General features: G+C 40.7%; 2 protein-coding genes across 2 annotated transcripts; one reads left to right on the top strand and one right to left on the bottom strand.

The window, feature by feature from the left end:
• Positions 1-232: 232 nt before the first annotated feature.
• si:ch211-235m3.5 (BICD family-like cargo adapter 1) lies at positions 233-17,273 on the bottom strand. The gene is made up of 10 exons (XM_004543761.4): positions 16,797-17,273; positions 15,048-15,263; positions 9,288-9,407; positions 8,353-8,499; positions 7,642-7,824; positions 3,909-4,073; positions 3,139-3,216; positions 2,813-2,925; positions 2,507-2,627; positions 233-1,154 (listed from the first exon to the last, which is right to left on the bottom strand). Exons 1-10 carry the CDS (start codon positions 17,043-17,045, stop codon positions 915-917), a joined length of 1,632 nt encoding a protein of 543 aa, XP_004543818.3. The 5' UTR covers positions 17,046-17,273; the 3' UTR covers positions 233-914.
• A 2,647-nt stretch (positions 17,274-19,920) lies between these two features.
• Positions 19,921-24,478, top strand: LOC101477239 (protein FAM98B). The gene is made up of 8 exons (XM_024805004.2): positions 19,921-20,075; positions 20,240-20,346; positions 20,983-21,108; positions 21,199-21,455; positions 21,553-21,633; positions 21,716-21,832; positions 23,771-23,917; positions 24,023-24,478. Exons 1-8 carry the CDS (start codon positions 19,954-19,956, stop codon positions 24,176-24,178), a joined length of 1,113 nt encoding a protein of 370 aa, XP_024660772.2. The 5' UTR covers positions 19,921-19,953; the 3' UTR covers positions 24,179-24,478.
• Positions 24,479-25,898: the final 1,420 nt, after the last annotated feature.

Genomic DNA, 25,898 nt, shown 5'->3' with positions numbered 1-25,898 from the left:
ATGAAATCCTTGGACATACTGTGAGCTGCTACATTTGACTTCAGCCCTCTGTAGGTTGATCGTTTTCATTTCTTTCAATGTAGCCTCCTTTAATTCCTGACAGATTACCCCATCTCCATATTTGTGTATTGTCTTCAATCTTGCAGCTTTTCCCCTATTAAAGCCAGAATATCTTCAGTAAATAACTTTTATCATGGAGAGTTTTGAAGACAAACAGTGGAGAAAAATGAGACCTGACTGAGTATCATTTAATGTTTTATGAAACTTTCTGTCAGTCCTTCCAGACTTGGTCAGTTTGTACAAAGCAGCTTCAATACTGAACAGTGCTTAACATAAAATAGAGTTTCTGCTGTCCACAGACCATATCAATGTCCAGACAACATGTTTGATTTTTAACTGAAACTATGAGAACAAAATTATAAAAATAACAGATTTCTTCATGTACAAGAAAACGTACAGCGTTTCTCAAACACATTTAGCAACATTGACAATAAAAAAAACCCAAAAACAAACATAACTTCTTATATCCAACATGATAAGGACAAATTTAGTACAACGAAAAATGTAGTGTTTAATCACTTACTTCATGAGCATCCTTCTCTTTGATGTGTTAAATCTTAAATACTTTCCACTGAGCTGCTTATTCACCATTTTACAAAATAGGGTGCGATATTTACAGTTAAACCTTCAATTGTAATTCTGTAAAAATGTTGTCACAGTCTTCGTTTTCAGAAGCCTCAGCCTCTCAGTGAAATGTGTTTCAGTCTTTGTTTGCAGTGGCTCCTTCTGTCTTCATGGCTTTTTTTCTCCTTCACATGGTGTACAAGAAGCCCCACTAGTGAGTTCCCTTTGACCTTTTCTCTTGGTGCATCTGCTCCACAGTAGTCCAGTAGTGTTCTAGCACTTAGTGTTCACTATTTGCTGTACTGCACCCCTTTGCCCCGCCTTAACCAGTCCCTCCACGGGGATTGGTTTTTGTCCTGATCGCAGTCTGAATTCCAGGAGGAGGCCGACGACTGGCGTGACCAAGATGAAGCCGTTCTGCTGGGTCTGCGAAAGAATGACATGCTGTTGTTGGAGGCGGGCTTCTTCTGAGGCTGCTCCAACTGCTGCTGGGACTTGAGCTGCTGGTTGATGAAGATCTGGATGTCATCCTGGGGAAAGGTGGGGAGGAAGAGGAATTGAGCAGCAAGACTTAGGAGCCGGGGCTCAGTCTGGTATCCCATGATTGGCAAAGATAACATGTTAGTACTAGAGTCGTAGTATTAAAGAAGCAAACTAGTTATCATTAAGTCCCACGAGAAAACCAACAAAGTACTGACTCTTTAAAAAACATGGAGCTGCCAGGCAGGAGGAAAAGAGGAAGACCTCAGAAGATTCATTGATGTGGTAAAGCAGCGGCCGATGCGCTGCAGGTTTTAGATATCACCCTGGGTCAACATACCTGAATCAAATGATTAGTTTATTACCAGGCCTCTGAAGAACTTCAAGACATGTTGAGGACATAATTTAGCCATTTAAATCAGCTGTGTTGAATCAAGGATACATCTAAAACCTGCAGGACACCGGCCCTTGAAGCCTGGAGTTTCCCCACCCCTGTGGTAAAGGATGGGATGCAGAGGGGTGGTGTGACAGAGGAGGAAGCTAGGGATAGGGTGAGACGGAGGCAGATGATCTGCTCCCTTTAGGAGTCGCAGCAGCAGCCGGAGGAGGAGGGAAAAGAAAAACTATATTGGTTTAAAGCTATTGATCACAGTCTTGAAATCAAACCATTGGGAGATGGATTGAGACAATGTGCTTCTAGGCATATTTGTTCATAACAGTAAAAAGAGGTTATAAAACACCTTCCTTGTCAGCGTTCAGATTCATTAAATCTATGAAGTTCTGAAGGCAAAACTGGTCCAATAAAGTGACTGGTCAGTGCCTATGACCGGTCACTTTTATTTACTCAAACGGTCTGACTTCCGTTTGAGTAAATAACCTTTTCTTTGCATGCCTTTTGTATTAAATAATCATTTATATTAATCTTACATTACTTTATTTTTTTATAATTTATATGTTTTTATCTTGTGGTTGCTCAGAAACACAGTATTTAAAGAAGTGAATCAGTGGTTTGCTCTAAATATTATCTGTATTATCTTCATCAGAGCATGAAGGCTCAGACACTGAGGCAGATGGCTCAGCTTGGCATAATTACTCAGCAGCAGAAGGGCTCAGAGACACATGCCGCTCTTATCCCTCCAAACTGTCAGGACATGGAGATTTATGATGGTGCCTGTCTCTGACTTTCTACTCTAGAATCTCAGACCGATACATCAATCTCAAACGCAGGCAGTGCCTCTGAAAATGTGGCCTTCCCATCAGCGATGCAGGTGATTAAACGTAATAAGAATGTGCTGAAGCAGAAGGCCCTGCAAACAGGCTACGAGATGATAGGACAGTGTGACAAAGTGATGCGAGAAAGATCATTAGACTGGAGGTCTACAGAGAAAAGTGAGTGGTTTACCTGCCAGGCCTCCAGCTCCTGTGATAGCTCCAGTTTGCGTTGGATGGCTTCCAGTAACTGGTTGTTGAGAGACATCATATCGTTTTTACTTCTCACCAGCTCTTCTTCCATTCGGTTTTTCCTGCAAAGAAGTCACACAAAGATCTTTAAAGTAAGGATTTTAACATCCATAACAAGTTAAAACTCAGGGCTGAGCCATGCTCGGGAACTAGGAATTAGTGTTTTTCAGTTTTAAAAATATAAAACATGTAATCTGGAAAGCTTGAACTTTCTCACTTGAATTGGATAAATAAACTCATTACTTACTTCGCAATAGCTTCATCTCGGTCTTTGATGGCCTGTTGGACAACTTCAGTTTGATCTTGAACGCTCTGCAGCTTCTGCATCAGTTCAGCATTTTCTTGCTGCAGCTGCACATTCTGCAGGAAGACGATAAGAGCTCTTTAGACCACAGTATAAAATACTACATAATGAATGTTTATCTGCTTGTCAAATGCAATTCTGAGGCACACAAATATCTCTGAATTTAGATACCGCATCAAGATCAGTAGGGTCAGCACTGGTGCAACCTTTTTGTCATACAACTGGTGCTGTCCCTCTTTGACGGACGGGTCTGTTCATCCCTCGGTTACCTGATCTCTCAGCTCCTGTGTCATGCTCAGATTCCCACTCTCGTCACCTGTCGTTTCGACAAAACCCTGATTCAGCTCCTGGGACAGAGGCATTAACAGAGAGATCAGGTGTCAGCGGTGTGTGCATCAAAAGGACTTTCTGTGGCGTTGGCCTACTTGTGGAGGTGCACTCGCGGAGGAAGGGGTGAGGCTGGCCCCTTTAGTTACACTGACAGACTCATGTTACTGCTCTGAATGTAAGATAAATGCCACAAGATACAACTGGACTATTGTAAACGCTCGCGCAAAGCAATCTGTCCTGTGTGAACACCCTGTGGTGCCTCAAACAGCCACTAGGGGGTAGATAGGTTGGACTGCTATAGTATGTGAGCAGGCTGCTTTCTGGATCTATGATTTATGCTTTTCCTGCATCTGCGTCCAACCTCTAGCAAAGAAAAAACAAAGTAAGGAAATAACTCTGCTTTCAGTACAATTGTCTCTCATCGTACAACAGAAAGAGATGCACTGTTGGAGTGTTAAACGTCGCATCTCTCACCTGTAAGTTGTGTGTTTGAAAAGCAATAAATGCGCTCTGCCGTGTTGGTACAGCCCTGCGTTTCTTAGACGTCAGAACTTCAGATTGTTTTGTGTACATTTCTTTATGATTCGAGGACATGACAAAACCTACAGTGTACTATTCCCGTCCTTCTCATGTTTCAAACAACAAGGTCAGCCTTTTGTTCGCATTTCCTCTCCCTGCCCCATTTGCTGTTCGTGTGTGCGCAGCTCACCTGTGGCCTGGATGCCTGTGAAAGAGTTTGAGCCACGCCCTTCAGCCGATGCAACATGGCCTTCAGGTCTTCCTGCTGATCGGCGACTTCTGACTGCTCTGAGTCATTCAGCTCCTGGGTCAGCGGGAGGAGTAACTGAAGGATGGACCCCATTTCTTGCGTTAACTATGAAAAAAGGAAGAAACGTGTTGATATGTGCTTGCTGTGACTTTCAAAATAGTGTCAGCCGCATTAACACATGAACCAAAATATTAAACGTGCAACAAAAGTTACATAGCTTGGAGGATGCTGCTCGAATTCTGACCTACATTTAGGTCCATAAACTCTTTGCCTTACCACACCATCACAATGGATTTTAAATTAAGCAATCAAGATGTGATTGAAAAGCAGACTTTCAGTTAACTGAATTAACTGCTTAGGAATTACAGACTTTTTCATAAAATCCTTTGCAGGGAAGTCTGGCTGCAAAGGATTTTAATCAGTCGCCTGGAGATCAGGCGACTGACTTGGCCATTGAAGTATATCCCATTTCTTTTCCTTGAGAAACTCTTGGTTGCTTCTACAGTATGCTTTACATTTCACATTCACCCTACTGCTTTGGACCTAACAGCATATTAAAAGGAATTTCTGTGTGTTATACAAGTTATTTCTTCTTCTCTGTTCCTGCGAGCATTCCCCATCTTCTTCTCACATGTCTTGAATGACATCATGTATTTATACGACTGGAGGAGTCAGCATTACCTCATGGGCATATTTAACTTACCTGAGTCATGTGTATCATGTGACAGTGCTTATCCGATCATAACAAAAATAACTAAACAGGAACAGTTTCAGGTGATAAACAGTCACAGTTGTTTGCATAAGTTTTAACACCCCTGACTCTGAGAAAGTTCTATATTTAAGAGACAATAAAATCAGCCTGAGTAAAAAAATGCTTAAAAATTGAACAGTAATTGTGGCTGCCACAAAAATAATGAGCTTTATGTTTTAGTGAGGTATTGCCATCATATACCCCACATGTGACAACAATGTGGAAAGTCTCCGACAATGTGGTAATGACAAACAGGAAATGTGACTCACGAGTGCAGCAACACATTACTTTTTCCTGCTGCAACACAACAATAACAGCAGACACACGGACGGTGAGAAGACGTTTTCTGCTCTCTCCCAGACACAACTCCAACACGTGACTTCTGCACAAGTCCTCATCCAGGACTTCACTCTGTACAATCAGGAGCTTCACGCCTTGGTGACAGTGTGACAGCAAACACGCTGTCACACTGTCACCAAGAACTCGCACAACATGTTCCTGCATGGCGTCCCTCTCTGTAGAGAGAGCTACCGTGCTTTTGCTACAACATTTTCAAACGCTTTCCAAAATTCAGAGTATAAATGATGTATCTCTGGTGCTATAAATGTGCGATCTCATTCTCAAGAAAGACAACTTGATCATTTCATTTCCAGTCATCACAGGAACACAGTTTCCCCTCAAAACGCACGTGACCTGTGAATCATTGCAGGCCCACTGCAGCAAAAGCCAACCACAGTATGGAGATAGTGTGCAGCTGTTCCTACACAGAGCTGTTTGCATGTTTTTCCAATTTTGTCTTGCAGTGACTCGACAGCATTCACATTAGTGCTATAAGAGGAATTTTACTTTTTTTCCTAGTACTTTTTTGTGTGTTTGTGCTTTACAGTACGTATAATTTTAGATCATAACACTGATACAGGATAACACATCACAATGTTGCAAAAAATCAACGTTGAAGAAAAGTCATGCTTATTGCACCTAGAGATACTAAAATACCAACAATACAAATACAGAAAAATAAATGATAAATTATTCTTACTGCTTCGGGGGCACAAATTCGTAAACTTGAGAACAGTTTGGGACTGCAGTTTCTACCAATCATCATTCAAACAGGAGAAATTTAAGACGTTAACTCTTCAAAGCTGTGGACTGACAGATAATCGGTGCTCAAATAAGTATTAAAGGAGCAGGATTGTTTATGTGAGGCTAACACAGACAGTAAAATTGTCTCTCTCTTAGTTTTAAGATCACCTGCACTTTATTACAATGATGTTGTGCATCTACATGCGCCCCCCTGCATTCCTTTCTCCCTCATCACTCTGTCTTCTAAGTGGAGTGATGTTTATGTATAAGGTCACGAGTAGAGCAGGGCGATATGGCCAAAAATATTTATCACGATATATATTTGAAAATTTGCGATAACGATATAACCGACGATATAATTGATGCGAGACAAAATACAACTCCACAACATTACTAGCGCAAAAAGACAACCTTCCATTTATTTTCACTTAAACAAGAAGCTGGTTTTTATGTACATTAAAGCTTTATAAAAATGTAACAGTGCAAATGCAAATTCCTTGCTGAAAGTTTAACCAAAAGGCATTTCCAGTAGAAATGGGCTGACATATCCTGAGCATAACCATGTATAATATCCACTGAAGTTAAAAAGAGGTGCTTTGCAACATTAAACTGCAGTGTGCAGTACGTATTTTTCGGACCATAAGGTGCACGGGATTATAAGGCACATTAAGCGAAACAAAGCAGTCAGATAAATCAAACTTTATTAAACTCATTCTTCTTGCTTCCTCCACTTCTGTACCATTGATTCATTAATGTTGAATTCTCTGGCAGCGGCTCTATTCCCATGTTGTTGCAGTATATTAATGACTAACCTCGTATTGTGGATGGATTATCTCAGTTGTTCTCCTGACTGAAGTTTGGTCCGTTTACAGCATCCTGCCATGCGATTGCATTTGTCTCTAACCATGAAGAACCTTCACGTTAACTTTTATAAGTGGAAAAGTGTTAGTGTTCGTCCTCCAGCTTCACTGTTTATGTTATGCTAACATAGCTGTGTCGCTAGCGATCACGTAGCACATCATTATATACCAGCTAGCCCAACTTCAGTAACCCTACAAACGTCACTGCTGTTTAGTTTCCTGTCTTCGTTTATGTTGGAAGTGATAGCAGATGCTATATCATGCTTAGGTAACTAGCGAAACTAGCGAGCTAACTTCCGCTAGCTTCCTGCTAACTTCTAACTCCGTTAAATGTAATAACTTTTGTTTTCATGGATGCCTGGAAGTTAAACTTTATAGTTACACCTGGTAAAGCAGCAATGCTGATCGTTTTATTAAAGATGAAAGAATTTAGACAGTTTTTAACTCTAAGTGATGCTGCAGTGTTGTTTGACCTGAAGCATACGGAGTTTAGGACCCAGATTACTCCCAGATTTAAGAGCATCTTAGTCCGACAAATATGACAATAACAACGGCCGCTTGCATGTTCTGCAAAAAAATGTGCTTTGTTGTGTATCTGACGGACAAACACCAAACCAGTTCCACATCACTGAAGTTGCACCATTTTTACAAACCAATTCTGGTTCATCTGTTTCACTCAACAATCGGCCATGTGCGTATGAAAACAAAGGCACTGCGCATGCGCGTTTTACTCCCATTCTATCGCGATATTTCATTTTCCTATCGTTGCCTAACATTATACCGGTATTACCGTGAACGGTATAATATGGCCCAGCCCTAGTCACGAGACATCTTACCATTAGCTTTACTCTTATTCACAGTGAACTTTATATTTTTAAATTAAATTGAAATGAAATACTTCAATCAGCCACATGAGGCATGTTTTGGATGTTTTTTTTATAAAACAATATGCTTTGACTGTATTAATCAGTAAACCTACCTCTTCTTTGCTGACTCCGAGGCCTGTTATCTCCAGGCTACTTTCCAGCTCAGACAGCAGGGAAGTGTCGCCGTAGCTCCTGGCTTCCTGCAGGGACACCTCCTCCTGAAGCTCCTCCACCTGGGCCTGCAGCTGCTGTGAATGACCCCGTGCAGCCTCCACCTCTTGCCGCGCCTCGGCAAGCTGAAAAGCACAGAGAGCGAGAGGCACATGCACACATGAACGAAAACAGAAATGTGACAAGGATAACACGTCCGACAGATGAAGAAGCTACGATAAAAATCACATTATGAATCCTGCTAGATTACACAGATCCCTGCTTTTAGCCTAAGAGTCAAATGAGCTCTGGAAGGAGCTGTAATAGGAGACTCGTGTAAGCAGACTGTACCAACAAGAGAAAGAAATCCTGACATGCCAGATTCCAGCCTAAAGCCAAACATGAAACTAAACGAACACGAGTGGAATCCAGAGTTGCGGGTGAGAGATACAGTGACGGGAGTGAGGTGATTGTTTAGCGGTACTTTCCGCAATCCCACCGAAACCCAGGCTGGCAGAGAGGGAGCAGAAAATCTTTGTCATTGTGGTTCTTTTAGTCACGCACTAACCACTTGATGCGGTTTTGCTGCCACAATGAGCTCTAATCAGATTGCTTATGTACTATGGAGCTCGAATGACAGTCTTGCCTGCGCTGTACTGTATTCATGTTTGTACCTGCTGGCTGTGCTGCTCGTTGAGTTGGTCGTGCAGAGCCAAGCGTGCGTCCAAAGAGGCCAAACTCGCCCTCAGTTCTTCGTTTTCTTGACAAACGCTCTCCAATCGTTGCTCCAGCACCTGTTCCTTCTGTGAGAGACGCAACACCTGGAAAAACAAGCAGAAATACAGATAACAAAGTTATTTCTTCCCCTCAGGGAGGAAAATTCTCACTAACTCACACCACTCCCTTGCATCGCAACAAAACAATCCACTAACAGGAGGAATGAAGCTGATATTTGAACCTTCCTACTTTTACTTGGAAGGCTATCCGTTTTCTCATTTTCGGAAATGAACAATTTATCGAGAAAAGGATGATTTACCGAGAATCTGTCTGACTGTATTTATCCTATTCAGGAGTACATCCAAAAAAGAAGGTGAACTTGCTCGTCACAATTTCAAAAGTCATTTCAAAACAGATATTCCTTTTTAAAAACCTTTAATCAAACCATTATTACAAAATAAAGTGTTGTTTTAGTACTTTTTTTTCCCAGTTTCTGCTGCTGGTTGTCCAGGACTTTCATTATTCTTCTGTTTTATGTAACCACCACATCCATTGCATGAAATAAAACGCATTATGTATTAGAAAAGATCACTTTTTAGACAGACTGTTTATTTGCCATTTTACTTTGCTTAAAACATTACTTAGAAGACGTTATTTTAAGAACCATGTAGGTCTAAACATGACCAGCAGGTATGGGCCAGACATGAAGAGATAGAAGTTCATTTATGACTCGCTTCACTGATGCCAAGTAATTATTAGAAAGGCATTTGAGAAAAAAATTGATACAAAAATATGATATGCTACAAGAAGAAGACCATATTTTAGCATAAATATGAAGCTACACCTCTGTAAAGTCACAGTAACGGCCGCACGTGTGCATTAGAGTACTTGCCTGCTCTCTCATGGCACTCATCAGCTCCTCGTCCTGCTGCCTGTTGTGACTTCCTTTTTGTTGCAGCTCCTGTTTCAGAGCCTGCAGCTCAGTGGACATGGCTCTCTCCACCTCCATCGCCTACACGTGCACAGAAGAAAGAGAACACGAACGCAGGAGAGTCACAAAGGGAGCAAATGAAATGAGAAATATGGAGAGGGTTAAAAAGATCTCAGCCAGAGACTGGCGTCACACACGCGTATCAGTTAAAGTGAAAATCCAAAATGAAGCCTGCCTGTAGCCTGAGCTTTAAGAAAATAAAAGTCTTGGCTAAAGCTGAGATGAGAAGAAGCTGGGGATTAGTTGACTAAATTTAAATGTGGTTGGTTATTGGTTTTCCTGATAGCCTGCAGTGCTTCCAAAACCTGGGGCAAAAACAGGACAGATGTAAAAGCTAACAGCATGAGTGATTCATTCATTTTCCCCCATTTTCAACTTTAACCATAAAACACTGAATATTGGAAAACTTGAAAGCTGATTCAAACACAAAAGATTGGGCAACATTAAAAATTTGGGAAGCTGCTGTGCCTACAGGCCCTGTGAAAGGCCCCCCCTTCTGCCCTCCCTTGTCCTGGACTGGGACCCTCATTTCCCCTTACTCAGCAGTTCGGCGGGGCCCTGTCAGGTCCAATCAATGCCACATAATACAAAATGAAAGGCCGGCCTCTACGGCAGATGGAGCAGAGGGCATCTTGATCTTGGTGGTGACATCATCATGCCACATTAAACAACAATGGTGAACTCGGACATCACCAGAGTAAAAGCTGGAGGGAAGAGCTTGAAAGTATGGAGGATGTGAGGCAGGTTTGTGGGACATAAGTAGAGGGAAGCGTGTGTCTGTGTGAGTGAATAAAGGATAAAAACAAAAAGCAAGCAGACACAGTGAGAAGAGAAGAAGTCTGGGTTTAAAAATGAACATTTCAGTATGGGCCTCTTTCTACAATAGAGGCACCGACTCACTGAGAGCCACCAAAACGAGGAGGGGACGGAGGACACTCCACCCCCACCCCCACCCCCTCCACGCCTTCATGAGTCCACACGCTGAAGTATCCAACAGCTGGCTTCCACAGCTATAACTAAGCCCCTTGGGGGGCACAGAGAAAAGATGGCTTTCCCCTGGGATAAAGGAACGTTGGTGCAACATCAAAGAACAAAATGAAAGATTTATATCTCTCTGTAATGTATATTGTGTTTTCCTTTTTTGTCTGTGAGCTTGGTGATGCTGACCGAGGTTACGGGGGCTTGTCTTAAACAATGTACACAGTGAGGGATTTGTCACAGCTGCCCAATAAAATGCTACCGGTGTGAGTGATATGTGACCCTGAGTAGGAAGCAGGAAGTGAAAAAGGTAATGTGATCTGCATCGGTTAACCTGACAGAAAACAAGATATCAACAGAGTGACCAAAAAAGTAGAAACACCTGTCTGCAATGGTCTTAACTCTTTTTGTATACAAGTTATTCAATATTCTGTATGTATGCACACACAGTACGTTTGAGTTATATCTAAAAGGTTATATTATATTGAAACTTAAGTGAAACCAAACAATAAAAACTAAAAGTGAAATGAACAGAAACCCCCTTATTAAATAATAATATGTTAAAAAGTATTTTAAAAAGTGTATATCCATAACAACTATATAAATACACAAACACTTATTGCTGGCATCAGTAAGTCATCCTATTTGCCTTGGGCTATTACCAGTCATGAGGCAAATAAATCCCACAACCAGTACAATCTGGTTGTGTACAATCTGTCTATTATTGGCCAGTGTCAGCTCATAATACCCCCAGCAGTAAGTCAGGTCTACCTGAAATAAGCTCATAGCAAAGTCCTAAACTTACCGAGTTTTGTTGTTTGTTTTTTAAAAACAATTGAAACGAATGAAACGCATGAAAACATGCAGGAAACTATCAGCATTTCCAGCTCATCATCCAGTAATCATACTCCCATTCCAGTCTGGTATTTCTTATCCAGTAGATGTGTTTATATTCAGTTTTCTAATGCACTAAAAATGTTGCACAAGACTTCAGCCAAAATCAGCAAAATACTAAAATGTTTTTACTTTCACTATATGCAATTATCTCATTTCCTTACAGTCATACTTAATGTTTTTCTTCAGACGGTAAACTGTGGTTTTCCTTGTATGAGACTGCCAGGAAACTCCAGTGACAAATTAACAAACGAACATAGAGAGTGATTCATGTTTGACCAAAGTCTTTTCAGCCTGGTTTACAGTTGCAGCGATGGTTTGTAAGAAAACACCCTGACATCAGTCACCTCTCCCTGAGATTTTCAACACTTTGCTTCTGCTCCGGAGCTCCTGTTTTAACAGTCTGCACTGTGTGACAATTTGGCACGCATCAGTATTGTTTTTAATGCAGCTGCTTCCTCATGTGCACCAGGACAGAAGTTCACAGCAAATCTTTTCATGTTGTTGGAAAATTCTTTTTCTCTCTGGTTTCAGTTTATATCCTCCTCCAGATTCCTGTCATGGTCTACTTACGGTTTCATAATTAGCAGATTATGTTTTCATCTGTGAGAAACTTTCGCTTCATCTTACCATTTATCTGTTATGGTTAGTGAAGCACCTAAACTGGTTATCCAGGTATTAGCTTTTAGTCCATAACTCGCTTTTTGATGGCTGCTAGCCATACAGCTAATGATTTTAACTATTTATATACATTTTAAGGTTTTATCTAACATTTTGGAAAATCGTTTTTTCATCACATTTTCATTTTCTGAGAGCTGATAACTCCATTTGCAACTGTTTATCTATATTTTAACGTTTTAGCTGGTTTTAACGGAAGGTTTTTAGCTTGTACTTTCAGCTAGAATTTTATTAATGAATGCATCTGTCTTTTAAACATAATTTAATTTTTAACTGTTTATAAGGAGTTTTAGCTAAGAGTTTATATTTTTTTATCTATATTTTTCAATGACTACCAGCAACATGGCTAACAATTTTAATTCTTTATACTTTAAGCTAATAATTAATTTAAAAAAAACAAAAACTACATTCCTGACTAATCAGTTAACTGTTTATCCACACTTTTAGCTACCCACTTCAAATGCTTACCCATGCTTTTGATAACAATTTTATTTATCTATACTTTGAGAAATGCTAGCCACATGGCAAACAATTTTTAACTTCGACATTTTTTCATTTTTAGCTAACAATTTAATTCATTTCAGGGGCTTTTTAGCTTATAGTTCCATACAAAAATTATACATATACATTTCTTTCTCTACACTCCTAAGTTACCATTTTAAATGTTTATCTACAATTAGAACAAACCATTTTAATTGTATAAATATGCTTTTGATTAACAACTTAATTAATTTACCTTAACTTTCAGCTAAGTTGGCCACTGGTTGACCACCAGTCATTAGGGAAAAATGAGTATTCCCCAATCAGTTGCAAGTGGTTGCTAGAAGTTAATGGCTGTCAACTGCCCCAGGTCACACAGGTCTCCTGACCAATTAGTGAACCTCTGGCAAGCACCTGTCACTAGACAAACATGTTTTCCCCAGTTGGTTGGCAAAAAGCCTCCTTGTGATTACTTTGATTGTTAGCATATTGCTGTGGAAATTTGGATAGAAGTGACGGACTTGTCTACAAACAGTTGCCAGCTATGTCAGTTACACTGACACTGAAAAGCGCTTTTTGTAACATGTTGGCTGCAGTACCGCAACTTCTACTTTGAATGTGAATCTCCTCCATTTCTGGTTTACATCTCACTTTTTCAGGTTATACAAACACTTGGCTAGTTAACAAGTACTTGGAGACCAGCATAAAAACAAAAAATAAAAACGACAGGCACTTGCGTTAATCTGCTAGCAAACAAAGCCCTTACTGAGAGGTTCTGGTGCAACACTTGCTTTCCAACAGTTTTACCCAGTGAGAACCGAGAATCTCCAAGAACCACTTTCAACCAGTCAGGGAATACATATTTTCCCTAATGGTGGTTGTAACCCCCCCCCCCCAAAATTTCTTATGACTTTATAACATTTACTATCTATTTCTACTCAATGTTAATGGTTAACTTCTCTTCTCAAACCAGCTCAGGTCCATTCGGCTTTTAAATTAAAATGTAATTTCTGCTTTTTGAAGATTAGTTCAGCTTTGATTTATTGATTAATTTAATGCAATTCTGTCTATTACACATTAAGTATATAAACTGAAAACAGCAGCTACAATTGATTAGCTCATTGACATATTCAAGTTTCCTAAGTATCCTTGAGTTTTGTTGTTTGTTTGTTTTTTAAGTTAAAAGAAGAAACCTACTGTATAGCTTACTGAAGCCTGAACATGACACCATGAATAAACCGAGCTCTTCCAGTCAAAACCGTGAGAAACAAAAACTCAATGAATTACAGCACGACTCACCCCACCACACAGCTGTCCGACAGAAGCAGCAGTATCTTTCACTACATCAGGCAAAGACTTGTCAGACATGGAGCGTCTTAAGATTCAGTCTCTTCTCTCAGCTTCACAACTACACAGACCAGAGTTACATTTGGCTAACACTGGGCAGCCCAATAAAGTATTTCCTCCACCTCCCTCTCCCCTAAAACAGCTCAAACAGAGAGATACAAGCTTTTATCTAAATTGGCATTTTCCTGAACTTCTAGGGAGTCTGATTTCCACACACCAAGTCCTTCAGTATAGCCACAGAGGGGGAAGGAAGCTCACAGTTCCTTATTTCGTGGACCTTGACTCCTTACAAGCTCGTGTCTGCTGTTCATTCTGCGTGAGCAGAGGTTTGTCGTGTGGAACGCAGCACGTCACAACAGCAACGCTGAGAAAAACAATCCTCACTTTCTCAGCCTGGAAAAATACTCAAGTTTGCTCCAGCTGTGTGATCCAGTCAGCTCCACTGATAAGAAGCTGTCACCAGCCTGCTTTGTGTACAGTGTACTGCATTTCTGATCAGATACTTATGATCATAAATAATTTACTTCAACACTCATGAACTCCTGAAGACGTGAGTCAGCGGCATGTTGTCAGCGTTCTTATGATGTCAAGCTAGTTAAAGGTTAACTTTGTGTTACTGAATAAACCAACGTAACAGATTATAATGTTCTGATAAAAGCTTCTATAATATGTCTAATAGATTATCTAGGACATTTTTCTATTACATTTCACAGGTACAATGACATAAAAAAGTGGCTAAAATAATTATACGGCAATGAGTTTAATTCATTTGCCTGAACTAGAATTTGAATAAAGCTTCTTCCAGGTATTTTCCAAGCTTCCCTCCCTCTCTCTTGGATTTAAAATTAAGTCATGCTTGAAGTTTCCCTCCCCCTCTTGTTTACATGTCGTTTCCCTCCTGCTCTGCACTTGACATTGCTGATTTGCCTGAGGGAAACTGCTCAGGTTTTGATATGCAGCTCCCAGCTGACTCTAGCTCTATCGCTCTCTTTCTCATTTATCAAAACACTTATTTGTAGTAGAAGTATTTTAGCTGTGACCTTGCTATGAGCCTTCAAATATCCTCAGAGTGTGGCATTGCTTTAGATCAAATACAGTCAGGCTGATACCGGAGTAGTTCACACGGGAACACCGAGTTTCAGTGGGTGGATTGAGTAACTTTCTAGTTTTACTCAGACGGCCTGAAGCTTTGAATCTACTGCCGGTGTTTGTTTCACTGAGGCTCGGTTACTTTTTGAGCAAAGATGAAAAACATGAATCTATCCATCCAGGTGTGGGACTCACAGCTTTGAGCTCCTCCTGGAGCTGCTGAGTGTTCTCGTTGTGCTCCAGCTGAGTTCGACTCTTGTCCCTCTCAGCCTCGCTGAGCGCCCGGGTAAGCTGCTCCACCTGGGCGCTCAGCTCCCTCGCATCCCGCTCCAGGTCTCCCATCTGGCTCTCCCACTGGGACTGGTGGCGCTCCAGCTTCAGTCGCACCTCATGTTTTCCCTGCTCCAGCTCCTATCGGAGGTGGAAAAGATAAATGCCTTAACACGTGATCTTTAGGGTGGGTGTAGCAAAACAAAGATTTTAAAATATAAAGCAGTAAATACAGTTCAGTTGTCTAGCTACGACTGCAGCAAATGAAGCTGTTTGGCATCGTGAGAGTGTTGTTGGAAGGCATTTGAGTGAGCACAAGCACCTGTCAACCTCATTTAGTGCTCTGACGGATAACAGGAAATGTCCAACAGCTGTAATTTGAATCCGTAACAATAGGGTAGCTGATATCATTAAAGCTAGAAGAGGAAAACATCCACTCTGCTTTCATCCATTCCTTTGGAGCTTAAAAGATCAGTCAGTTTGTCAGTCAACAGAAAAGTCATCCAAGCATTAACTTGCCATGACACCTGATTGATCCAGCACTATTTTAGCTCAATGGGTTGTGCAGGTGACCCATAAGGTGTAAGGTAAATAAAGAGGACTGGGTCTGAATCTTCCCCTGTTCTCTGTCTTTCAAACTTTCCTGCCTTCTCTCAACTTTCTTAAGACAGTAAGGGCTAAAAATCCCCCCACTCAAGAAAATGACTGTTCCAGACATTTACCACACCTCTGGCAAATTCAATCAGAAAAGTTCACGCAGCACGTTTACATCAATTTAGACACTAGCGCACCATTGTCTTGTCCTTGGTGTGATTTAAGTGACTGCCATACCTGACTTGATGCGAGCATCTGATAGAGACATCAGCATCACCCGGGGAAAGCAATGAGGTCATTATTTTCATATCACAGCCTCTCAACATGATTTGGTGCTGGTGTAGTCGACTGAGACAAACACATGGATGCCACCGGTTCGCTTTTATTACTACACTTTCTGTCTGACTGCTGAGATCTCGTGAGGAGTTGAAGTGTCTCACAAGTATGCAGCAAGACTACCTAGAAGGAATTTCAGTACTGACAGGTCTGCTAAGATAGAAATAGTTTTACAGTCGCTGGGAGAACACAAAAGATCGCTTCAGAGAGAGTTAGTAAAGTTTAGCAACGCACTAGCATTTCTGCCTGCTTACATTATAGTTTCTTTATACAGTTACAGCTTATTTAACGTTGAATATATTGCATTCATTATTTTGTAAACCAACCAGTTTAGTAGGAACACCTTAGCAGTGCCTTTTTTATGCTGCTTTTTCCATTTACAATTGTAAATGTCTTTTCATGGGATGGCCAAAATATTGAGAACACGTTAATAGTGCGGTCGGAGGTCCCAATAAATGACTCAGGTGACTCAATGTCATTAATGTTGAATATTTAAGTTGGTCACCTTAACTTAAATAAATAGAGCTAGAAAGATTTTTACGCGTTTTCGTGCGTAAAGCTGGGAGAGAAACAACAGCATACAATCTTTGGACATCGGGAAAACTTCTTACCCGCCCACTTCAAACAGCAACAACCATGACGTAATTCTAAACACTTCAACCCGAACATTTCACAGAATGTTTTAGATTATTACAAAACCTACTAGATTATTAGTTCACCTGTAGGGAATCGGATTCTCCTTACCTCCAGCTTCTCTGCGTATTGCTCATGAAGTTTTTCGCTCTTCTCCTTAAGCTGGCGGTTTTCTAGGAGCAATGCGTTTCCCAGCTGGGCTGCCAAAATAACCTCTTCCTCCTTTTGTTTTAAAGCAGCCAGAAGTTCACTGGGGTCCTGATAATCTGTCATTTCCTCCGCTCCATAGTGGAAAAAGAAATCCTCCTCTAGGTCCATTATTTCCTTGGACTTGAAGCTCCAATCATCGAGTCGATCCATAGCTAATCCAATAACACCTTATTATAGCTTCTTATATAAAGAAAACACGCGGGAACGGTGCCATAAACGCGCATCTGTGGATGCCCACTCATGACACCTGCGTGTAGCTGCTGAGTCGAGCAGAGTGTAAATGTAAGTGAAGTCGAACCGAAGGTTGGAGCTGTCTGGTGAAAGCAGGCTGCTCCCTCCCTCTGTCACCCGCAGATGGCGGTTTGTCTCCGTGGGGTGTTGGTTTCAGTCACCTGAGCAACTGTCACCACCCAGCTCGGCAACCACATCGATACCTGCCCTGCCGCAGGGCTCAGAGTGTGGAAAATGGAAAATGGAAAGACACACAAGCACCTGCATGGTGCTGTGAAACAGTGGGAACTGTTTTTCTTGATGTTTTACCGGACTGCAGCATATTGTTTATTATAATCATTCACTGTGGAGGACATTAGTCAAACAACAGATGACGTCCCATTGCAGCATCACGAAATGCACACATGTGATACCAGTAAACTTCAAAAACCAGTGTTTCTGCTTTTTTAAAAAATATGTTTTCATACTTTGATAAAAGTATTTATTATTCTTAATTTGATGTAATTTGATGGTACTTACAGGCCGTTTTAAATGTAATTTATTTGTTATGGTTTCATTTCATTCAATTTTGGTTTTTTATTATTATCAGTTTATCACTTTTGAAGCACTTTGAACTGGAATAAAGCGTTAAATTGTAAATAGACTGGTTCTTATATCCTGTTTTTCTATTTTATTCAAAGCTACATGTATATCTCTCTCTCTCTCTCTCTCTCGCTCTGTCTCATTTATCCATTTACACAAGTCACACCTTTTTCTCTACATGCTGAATATGTTTATTAAGCTTTTTCTTTTCTTTTTTAGGGGGGGGGGGAAATGAGCTTCTACATGCTCCTGTTTGGGTGTAGTATGCATACAGCTTGTAAAATGTAAGATTATACATCTGCATGTTTATTTTGCACTTGTTCACATGAACAGGACTGCATTGTTTTTCCATGCATCCACGTTAAGTACACATATTTACACATGGAGATTTTTTTTTATTACTACCAATTTCTTTTAGTTTAATCTTCTCAGTTATTTATAATTTGTTAGTGTAAAGTTTTGGAAATGGGTTATATCTTCATTTTTTTAAGTATGCAAGTCAGTATTTCGTGAAATCAGGTGGAACTCTGTTTTTAATCAGGCAGCAAGTGGTTAACAAGTTAGCCTTATAAACAAAGGGAGTTTCTGCCTGCATTGTGTAGACGCTTTCCAGGGGTCAAGGGTCAGCCTTCACAAGGTTTCATGGAGCACGGGGCAGTGTCAGGGGAATAAAAGACAAAGCATCCTGACGCATGGCAAGGCTTTTGTAGTCGGGGAAGCCGCAGCTTCTGTACATATGGCGGCAAAAGCAGACGCACTGTACATCAGGGCCCAACACGCCTCGCTGCCATTGTTTCCATTGTTCCTGTTAGTTTGGGGGCAGCTGATGTGGCGTAAGTGTGACGAGGAGGCTCACATGCCTCCTGCAGTGAAGTCCAACGAGGGACACGTGTGCTGAACAGCACACTCAGACCTTGAAGTACTTGTGTTTAAGAGTGTGTGCACAGAGTCAGACATGAGAAGAGGAAACATGTTTGCATTTGTTCAATGAAAGCCAAACTTGCTTATAAAATCTATTACTGAAAAGATGACTCAGGCCACAGAGGAGCATCACCCTTTACTTCAAGATTTTCTCATCTAACATTTGCTGCCTATTGAGTTCAAGCTACACAAGCAGAACCATCCACCATAAAACTCTCACTGATGTTTTAAATAAAAAAAAATCCCTGACAACAGGGATACTGCATATAACACTGCAGCAAACATCAGCTGCATCAGCAAGACGCAGGATAGTGCTGAGAGCAGTAAATAGTGTTCAGCGTAAATGGTGTATCAAACAGCTGAACAGGAGACATGACTGTGATATTCTTAGTTGAGTTCATGTTCAGCCACTGTACATAATGATAATTTGACAAGATAACAGACATTAATTAATTAATCTAGTTAATTTGCTCATAATATTCACTCCAGAGCAGAGGATGGAAGCTGGTGTTAATACGTCCTAATGAATGGAGCTGTGTTCACGTTTCAAACATCTGTATTCTAACATGACAACTGAGATCTGATTTAAAGTTAAATTTGAGTAGCAGAAAACAATACATACATATATTACACAAACATCACATATCACGTATCTAATATCTGTTTAGTTGCATCCCACCTTTCAAGGTACTTAATGCCAGCAGATTTATCTTTGGTTAACACAGCAGGCTATACAAGACCTCTGGTGACCCCTAACGGGCAAACAAACGCGTATTCCGTCCTTATAGGACAATTTGTTCCCCTCAAGAAGTGAGAAAGGTGTGATGTGTGGGGGCAGAGTGAAACTTTTTTCATTATATCACGGGAGAAAGTTTTAAAAAGATGCCGTCAAATAGAGATGCATAAAGTGGAAAGTTGAGGGAGAGTAAGTATTACACGAATAGTGTGAAACCTTTGAAAAGCTAAATGTACTACTTTATTCACTAATTCTGTAACAGAAAAATAACCTAAACTTATTCATACAAAATGTAATGTTTTTCTGTTCTGCTTTGCTTTTATATATTTTTTAATAATTATGTTGTTGTTTAAAAAAAACACGATTACTTATTTTCTTTTTTAAAATTGGGGCAAATAATACTGTTAACTTTTATAATTTTTCATACACTTGCTCCACAATCTTGTACTTTTGTGTTCATATTTTGTAAAATCGTTGGACTTTCTGTAATTTATCCTTTGTTTATTCATTCCCTCTCTAGTGAATGACTTGGTTATTTATGAAGTTGTTGTGCGCACTCCGGCCAGCAGGGGGCGGTGAGCGTCCTGGATGTTAAAGGAGGAAGCACCCCTTGTAAACACACTTGAACTTCGCAGAGTAAAGAATAAGTCGTACACGCCTGTCTTCATGGAGAGGAGCGCGGGGACAGTTTCAGCCATCAAAGCTCTGGGGTGATTAACATGTTTGTTTTTCGTCGTTACGAAACTTTAATTTGAGAAGAGAAACCTTATTCTCTGCCTGCTTTCTGGGCTTTTGACGTATAATGACACTTGCCGATACGCCTGACAGGTGAATAGGTAATCTCACCTGTCGCCTCCACTTACTTCCTGGTCAGGTACCCGGGCAGCCGCTGCCTCTCCCGGTGCAGATGTGACGAGCTTCCCTGTCCGCTGCTCAGCTGGCTGTGCGCAGAGCTCAGGACTCTCTGCCCGGAGCTACGAGGTGAGGCTCAGGCCTGAGATTTTCATTCATAAATCTTTGAGAGAGGCTTTTTCATGTTTAACCATTGCCTTTAATACAGCGCATTCTCCCAAGGAAGGAGGAAACCATCGCAGGATTGTGGATTTTTTTACTGTTTCACGCAGAGGGGTCACTGTGGTCTCAAGTGGGCCGACTCAGCAAAGCAACTGCTTAAGAATCGACCTTACTTCTTATGTTATGTAAAACAAAATGCAAGTCCTTTCTGAAAACATCCACATTAATTCACCAAACCAGTTACAGAACAGCGGATTTAGATGCCTTAAATAAATAAAAATAACAGGATATTTTTTACACGTTGACAGATGCTCTACTAAAGTAAAACATCTTCGCATGTTGAGTAGACTTGGATTTGGAAACATTTGGATAGTGACACCATTTTCATAATTTTACCCGCAGTTAATTTAATATGAAGCTACTGAGATGCACCTCACATTAGCTGTAATTTATGTGCATTATATAACTACAACCAAAACATGCTTTGGTAAACAAACTGATGGTTACTATGTTACAAATATAAGCCATGAAAAAAATCAGATCTTTCTGACTCAACTTGCAGTGAAATGTGTTAAATAAACTGGCTTAATTGTCCTTTTTTAGACTCAGGAGGGTCAGGTGATGTGCTGCTGGCGGGAGAGCTGAAAAATGTACTATCAAACATATCCTCTCCCCTCGCTGTGCTGACCTCCGAGGTGTTGGACCCGTCCACTCTCAACAAAGTCGCTGGTGAGAAACAGGACTGTGGTGGATACTGTTGTAGTAAGAACAGATGATTGCAGTGCTCGTGGATTTAGTGATCTTTTGCACATCTTGCAGAGTTCCTTGTATCAGAATTGCAAGCAGCTCACATTATCAAGTACAAAGAGTCACATCCTGACGAGCGGGCGACAGAAGCGGACTCTGAAAAAGAGCAGCGAGTTGAAGATCTGAGCCGTGACTTTTGTGAGGAAAACGAAGGCGATGACGGTTTGGGTGAAAACAGGAGGAAAGCAGAGATGCAAGCAGAATGGATTTTACTTCTGCGTGCTCTCAACATGGACGCCTCCTCTCGGTTTGAGGACGTTTTGAACGAGGTAAGCTTGAAATAACAGAGATTGAGCCATGAATAAATTGCGAATACAGACTGAGAAGCACTGAAAGAGGAGTTTACAAACATTTGCTTTAATGCAGGTGAATGAGAGGCTTTCTCGCCTACCAAGTGGAGACATGACCAAACCTCTTCTCAGCACCAGCCTCAGCTCAGAGCAGTGGGTAAGCTGCCAGGCCTGTTTTCAGCTCACAAGACTTTAGACGTGACTCTAATGTGGCATTTACATCTTTGCCTGTTTCTCAGCTTCAAGTGAAAAAAATGAATGAAATTCTGTCCGAGGACTATCGGCGTCGGCGACAAATGATGGTCACGCGCTTTCAGGTTACACTTGAATCATTTGCATGGGGAGAGAAACAAAAGGTAGGAATGTTAAATAACTCTGTTCATCATTTGCCTGTTAGCTGAGTTATTTTACTCTGAGCCTTGGTTCATCTCTTCAGTCTATTCCCTTTTAATAAGAAAATCTTAGTTCAGCAGTGGTAGTGCATGAGGAAGCTTTGGACTGCCCATCTACCTGCAGAGGGCGTCTCCTGTCAGATGTGGGCCCTATAAAAATTGTGCTCTTGTGGCTCTTGCCTGTGCTGTTGCCAGTCTGTCAGCCAGCTGCAGACAAGAGTGAAGTTCTAACATGCAGAGAGCTGAAGTGAAACAGAATGTTAAAAACAATGAAAAGTGTGCACTGTAGCCCCTTCCTCAGCTTTTCATAATGTATTTTTTCCACTTCTGGTGAACTCTGCTGTTCCTTATTCCGGCCCACTTTTCAACCAATCAGCATTTAACTGATGCAGTGTCTTCCACATGGGGCACTGCACAGTTGAGATTTTGTTCGATTGCAATGGTGGTTTAAAAACCCGTCTCCAGAGGCAAATACTGACACAACCTTGGTAGCATAAATTAAGCATAAGGCAGATTTCTTCTACTTGGGTGCCCCTCGCAAACAGAAGCTTTGAACAGCAGGTGGAGCTTTTACATCGGAAGTCAGATTTTGGAGCTGCGAGTGATTTCGTACCAAGTAAACCCCATGGCAGGCTTCCAGGCAGTGTGTGGAGTATAACATAATGATTATTCATTTATTTACTGTGCTTAAAAATGGCACCTCAGCACAGAGAGCCTGGTCAGTACCACGTGTATGGTTTATTTAGCAGTCACAAATACAGAACAGTGGTTGTAAAGATTACAAGTTCTCACCGCTGCCACCTCGGATTACAAAGGTAGGGTTGGTGTGATGTCTCTGACTTTTTACGTGGGAAGTCCAACTTGATTCAGGGTTTTAGCTGAAAATTCCAGCTGCAAACTTGAAATTTCCAACTTCTCACTGAAAATGGAATACAGCACGTATCCACGAGATGACCATTTTAAGGGTGTCTTTACCGTCTGATATCAGTTGAATGCAAGAGTAGTAAAGAAGTGTTTGAAACTGAGCGTTTAGTGTAGTCTGAAGCCTAAATGTTTAGTTTGCAGGGATTACTTGTTCATATGCTTACCTCATTTGAAACTTTGACTGTTTAAATATGAGAATTAATACAACAGAAAATATGGCACGGAATAGGTCCACTTTAATGTGACTGAGAATGAAGAAACCCAGGTTAGAGTAACATTTGTGAAGACACTAAGCAGCACTCTGAAGTTTATTTAATGCACAAAATGAGTGGCGGTTCTTCATTTGCATCTGCATCAAATATCTCCAAAATGCATGAGAACCCTGCCTTCTCTAACACCTGTAACAAGTAGAGTGTATGTAATAAAGAAGATGAGCAGCACATCTGAAGCCTCAATCTGAGATTTTGACTGTCATCATTTTCATCTTCAAACTGAAGGAGGGTGGATGTGTGTTCATGCAGGAGTGATTGCAAGTTAGGCATTCCCTGATTCATCATCTTTCTCTTTTTTTAAATCCTACTTGGTGCCGTAATTGATCAAATCAACGCCATGCTGCAGTAAATAGGACTTAAAACTGCTGACTGAGATGATAAATTCATTAGGAAGGTTCATAAATTTAGTGAGAACCCATTTGTCTAATGTCGTCTTGCAAACAGAGGATTTCCCATTAGGAGAAAAAAAATGTAGTTTTACTTCACTCTTTAGACCTATAGGCTATGTTGAATCTTTATATACAGTATGTCTGTTACTGTCTGCAAGATCAGGGTGTTATTAGGACAACACTGACATCGTGTGGTCTGACTGAACTGCAACACACTACTTTTATGTCAGTCGGCTTTAGGCCATCGTCAGAGCATGTGCTGGTGACGCAGAAGATGAATATCAGACATCTCCATTCAGTCCATCATTTATTTACAGGAGCGCAGTGCTGCGCTGGCTTCGGCGCCTAATCTTGCGTCCCTCATCGGCTCTTCCCAAGTGTCTCCATCTCTGCTGCTCGCTGCCAGAGAGGATCAGTCCTTCATTGACCCGGTCAAAGCTGGAACAAGCACCTCTGTTTACAAGGTACAATCATGAACGTGTCTGTGATCCTTAATGAAGATGCCTCTGACTCCAGCTAAGTAAGCATTTTCTTTTTCTTTTTGTTGTTTTTTTTTCTGGTGTCACTAGACGTTGATGGGCAGTGTACCAGACAGAGGAGGACGACCTGGGGAAATTGAGCCTCCTATGCCAGCATGGACAGGGAGAAGCTCGAAAGGCAACAGAGGGGGACGAGGAGGCGGACAATCTCATAAGCATAAGAAGAAGAAAGGGAAAAAAGATTAACTTGTCCGTCTTTTTGGCCTTACTTATCAATTTAAGAAATAAGCGATCATTTTGCTTTATTGAAATCCTTGTTGCGAGGTAAACGACGATTGGGAAGTGCTATATATAATTTTGTAGTTATAAATCTGTGTATATTTTATAGTTATAAGTCATGCACATACCAGATTGTGTACATTTCTATAAAAGCAATGAAGTACTGGTACATGACCAGATATTTTGGTAAAAGAGCAGAAAATGGAAAAAATGTTGGCTTTCCACATTTATCAGTAAGTTTGTTTAAGAATAAACCTCTGAAACACACATCTGTTGGTATTTTGTGCAATTTACATAAAGCATCTTTTAAGGATTATTGCATGAATATTTTATGCTCACTTCACATTTTGGAGACAAGAGTTCCCCTTGCCTTTTTTAGGTGATTTCACAAGATAGCAAACATGTTTATGTGGAATGAAAAAGCCTCACTTACATCTTAAAAAACTGAAGGGTGACTTTGAATATCTAAGAATGTTGTTTTATTGTTACACATTAACCAAGACTCACTTCCCCCTGAGAGAGCTCCTTGTTACAGCATTGAGTCATCTCTCTAGTGCCAGTGTTTCCACTTCAAAGTCTAAATTGCCTAAACAAGGAAAAGATCATCCAAATATTAATTATCTTAAATATATTTGGAATAAACTGGTTTCAATGTTTAATTTTGATCTTGCCAAACCCAAAGTTGTGCTAAGGTAAAGCTCATTTTGACCAGAAGTTCTAGTAGTCCACAGTGATGTATTGAAATAATTTCAAGATCTTGTACACCAGTTTAATAAACAACAGTTTCAATTGTTTTATTATCTGAAACTCCACCCTCAACCATCTGAAATCTGCAGATAGTTATGGATTAGATTAAGTAAACTTTAGAAACTGTGAACTTTAGGAAATGTTATTTTAACATCTGTCTATTCTTCTCTGTTGATTCTTCCTCTTGAGTTTTCAAAAAAACCCAAAAAACATGAGAAAGTGGTTAAAGTCTGAAATTGGATGAGAAAGCATGAGAAAGGAATTCTAGGAATACTGAAGTAACGGCTGATGCAAAGAACATCTTGATCAATTTAAGATTATGAATTGCTTTTAACAAGCTGGGACCACATCCTTATTTCAGTTTGATAACAGCAGATTGAGAAAGCACAAATTGAAGCTGTGGTTTGGGAACGGCCTCAGAGGGGACTGGCTGCAGATCCCAGGCAGATCTAATGAGAAGTGACTGAATTGGGGGAAAAGGGGAGAAGTGTGGGGCATGAAAATGAGTACAAACAGCTTGTGGCGCTGGAGGCATATACCAGTGCATGAGGTATGGTCCTGCACCTGAAATTCAGATAAATTATCTCCAGTTATTGGACACCATACAAGTTTTGAGAAAAGGGCTGGAAGATGCAAATATATACTTTGCTAAAGAGCTTCTTATTTCTTTCCACCGTTCTGCAATGATGGACGCAACATATCGGGCAGAGTTGAAGTTCCGATTTTAACTGGGAGTAACCAGAATTAACAGGATCAGACGAGATTGTTTCAGAGGGACAGCTCATGTTCAGCAGCTGGAGACAAAGTTAGAGACGCAAGGCTGAGAAGGTTTGGACATGTGCAGAGGAGGGATAGTGGATATTGAAGATAGAATTACCAGGCAAGAGGGGACCTGAAGATTCATGGATGATATCTGATTTAGAGAAACTAAATCAAATGC

Source organism: Maylandia zebra, linkage group LG14 (genome assembly GCF_041146795.1).
Source record: "Maylandia zebra isolate NMK-2024a linkage group LG14, Mzebra_GT3a, whole genome shotgun sequence".
Lineage (NCBI taxonomy): Eukaryota > Metazoa > Chordata > Actinopteri > Cichliformes > Cichlidae > Maylandia > Maylandia zebra.
Note: the sequence above shows the minus strand (reverse complement) of the source record. Positions and strands in the feature narration are given on the sequence as shown.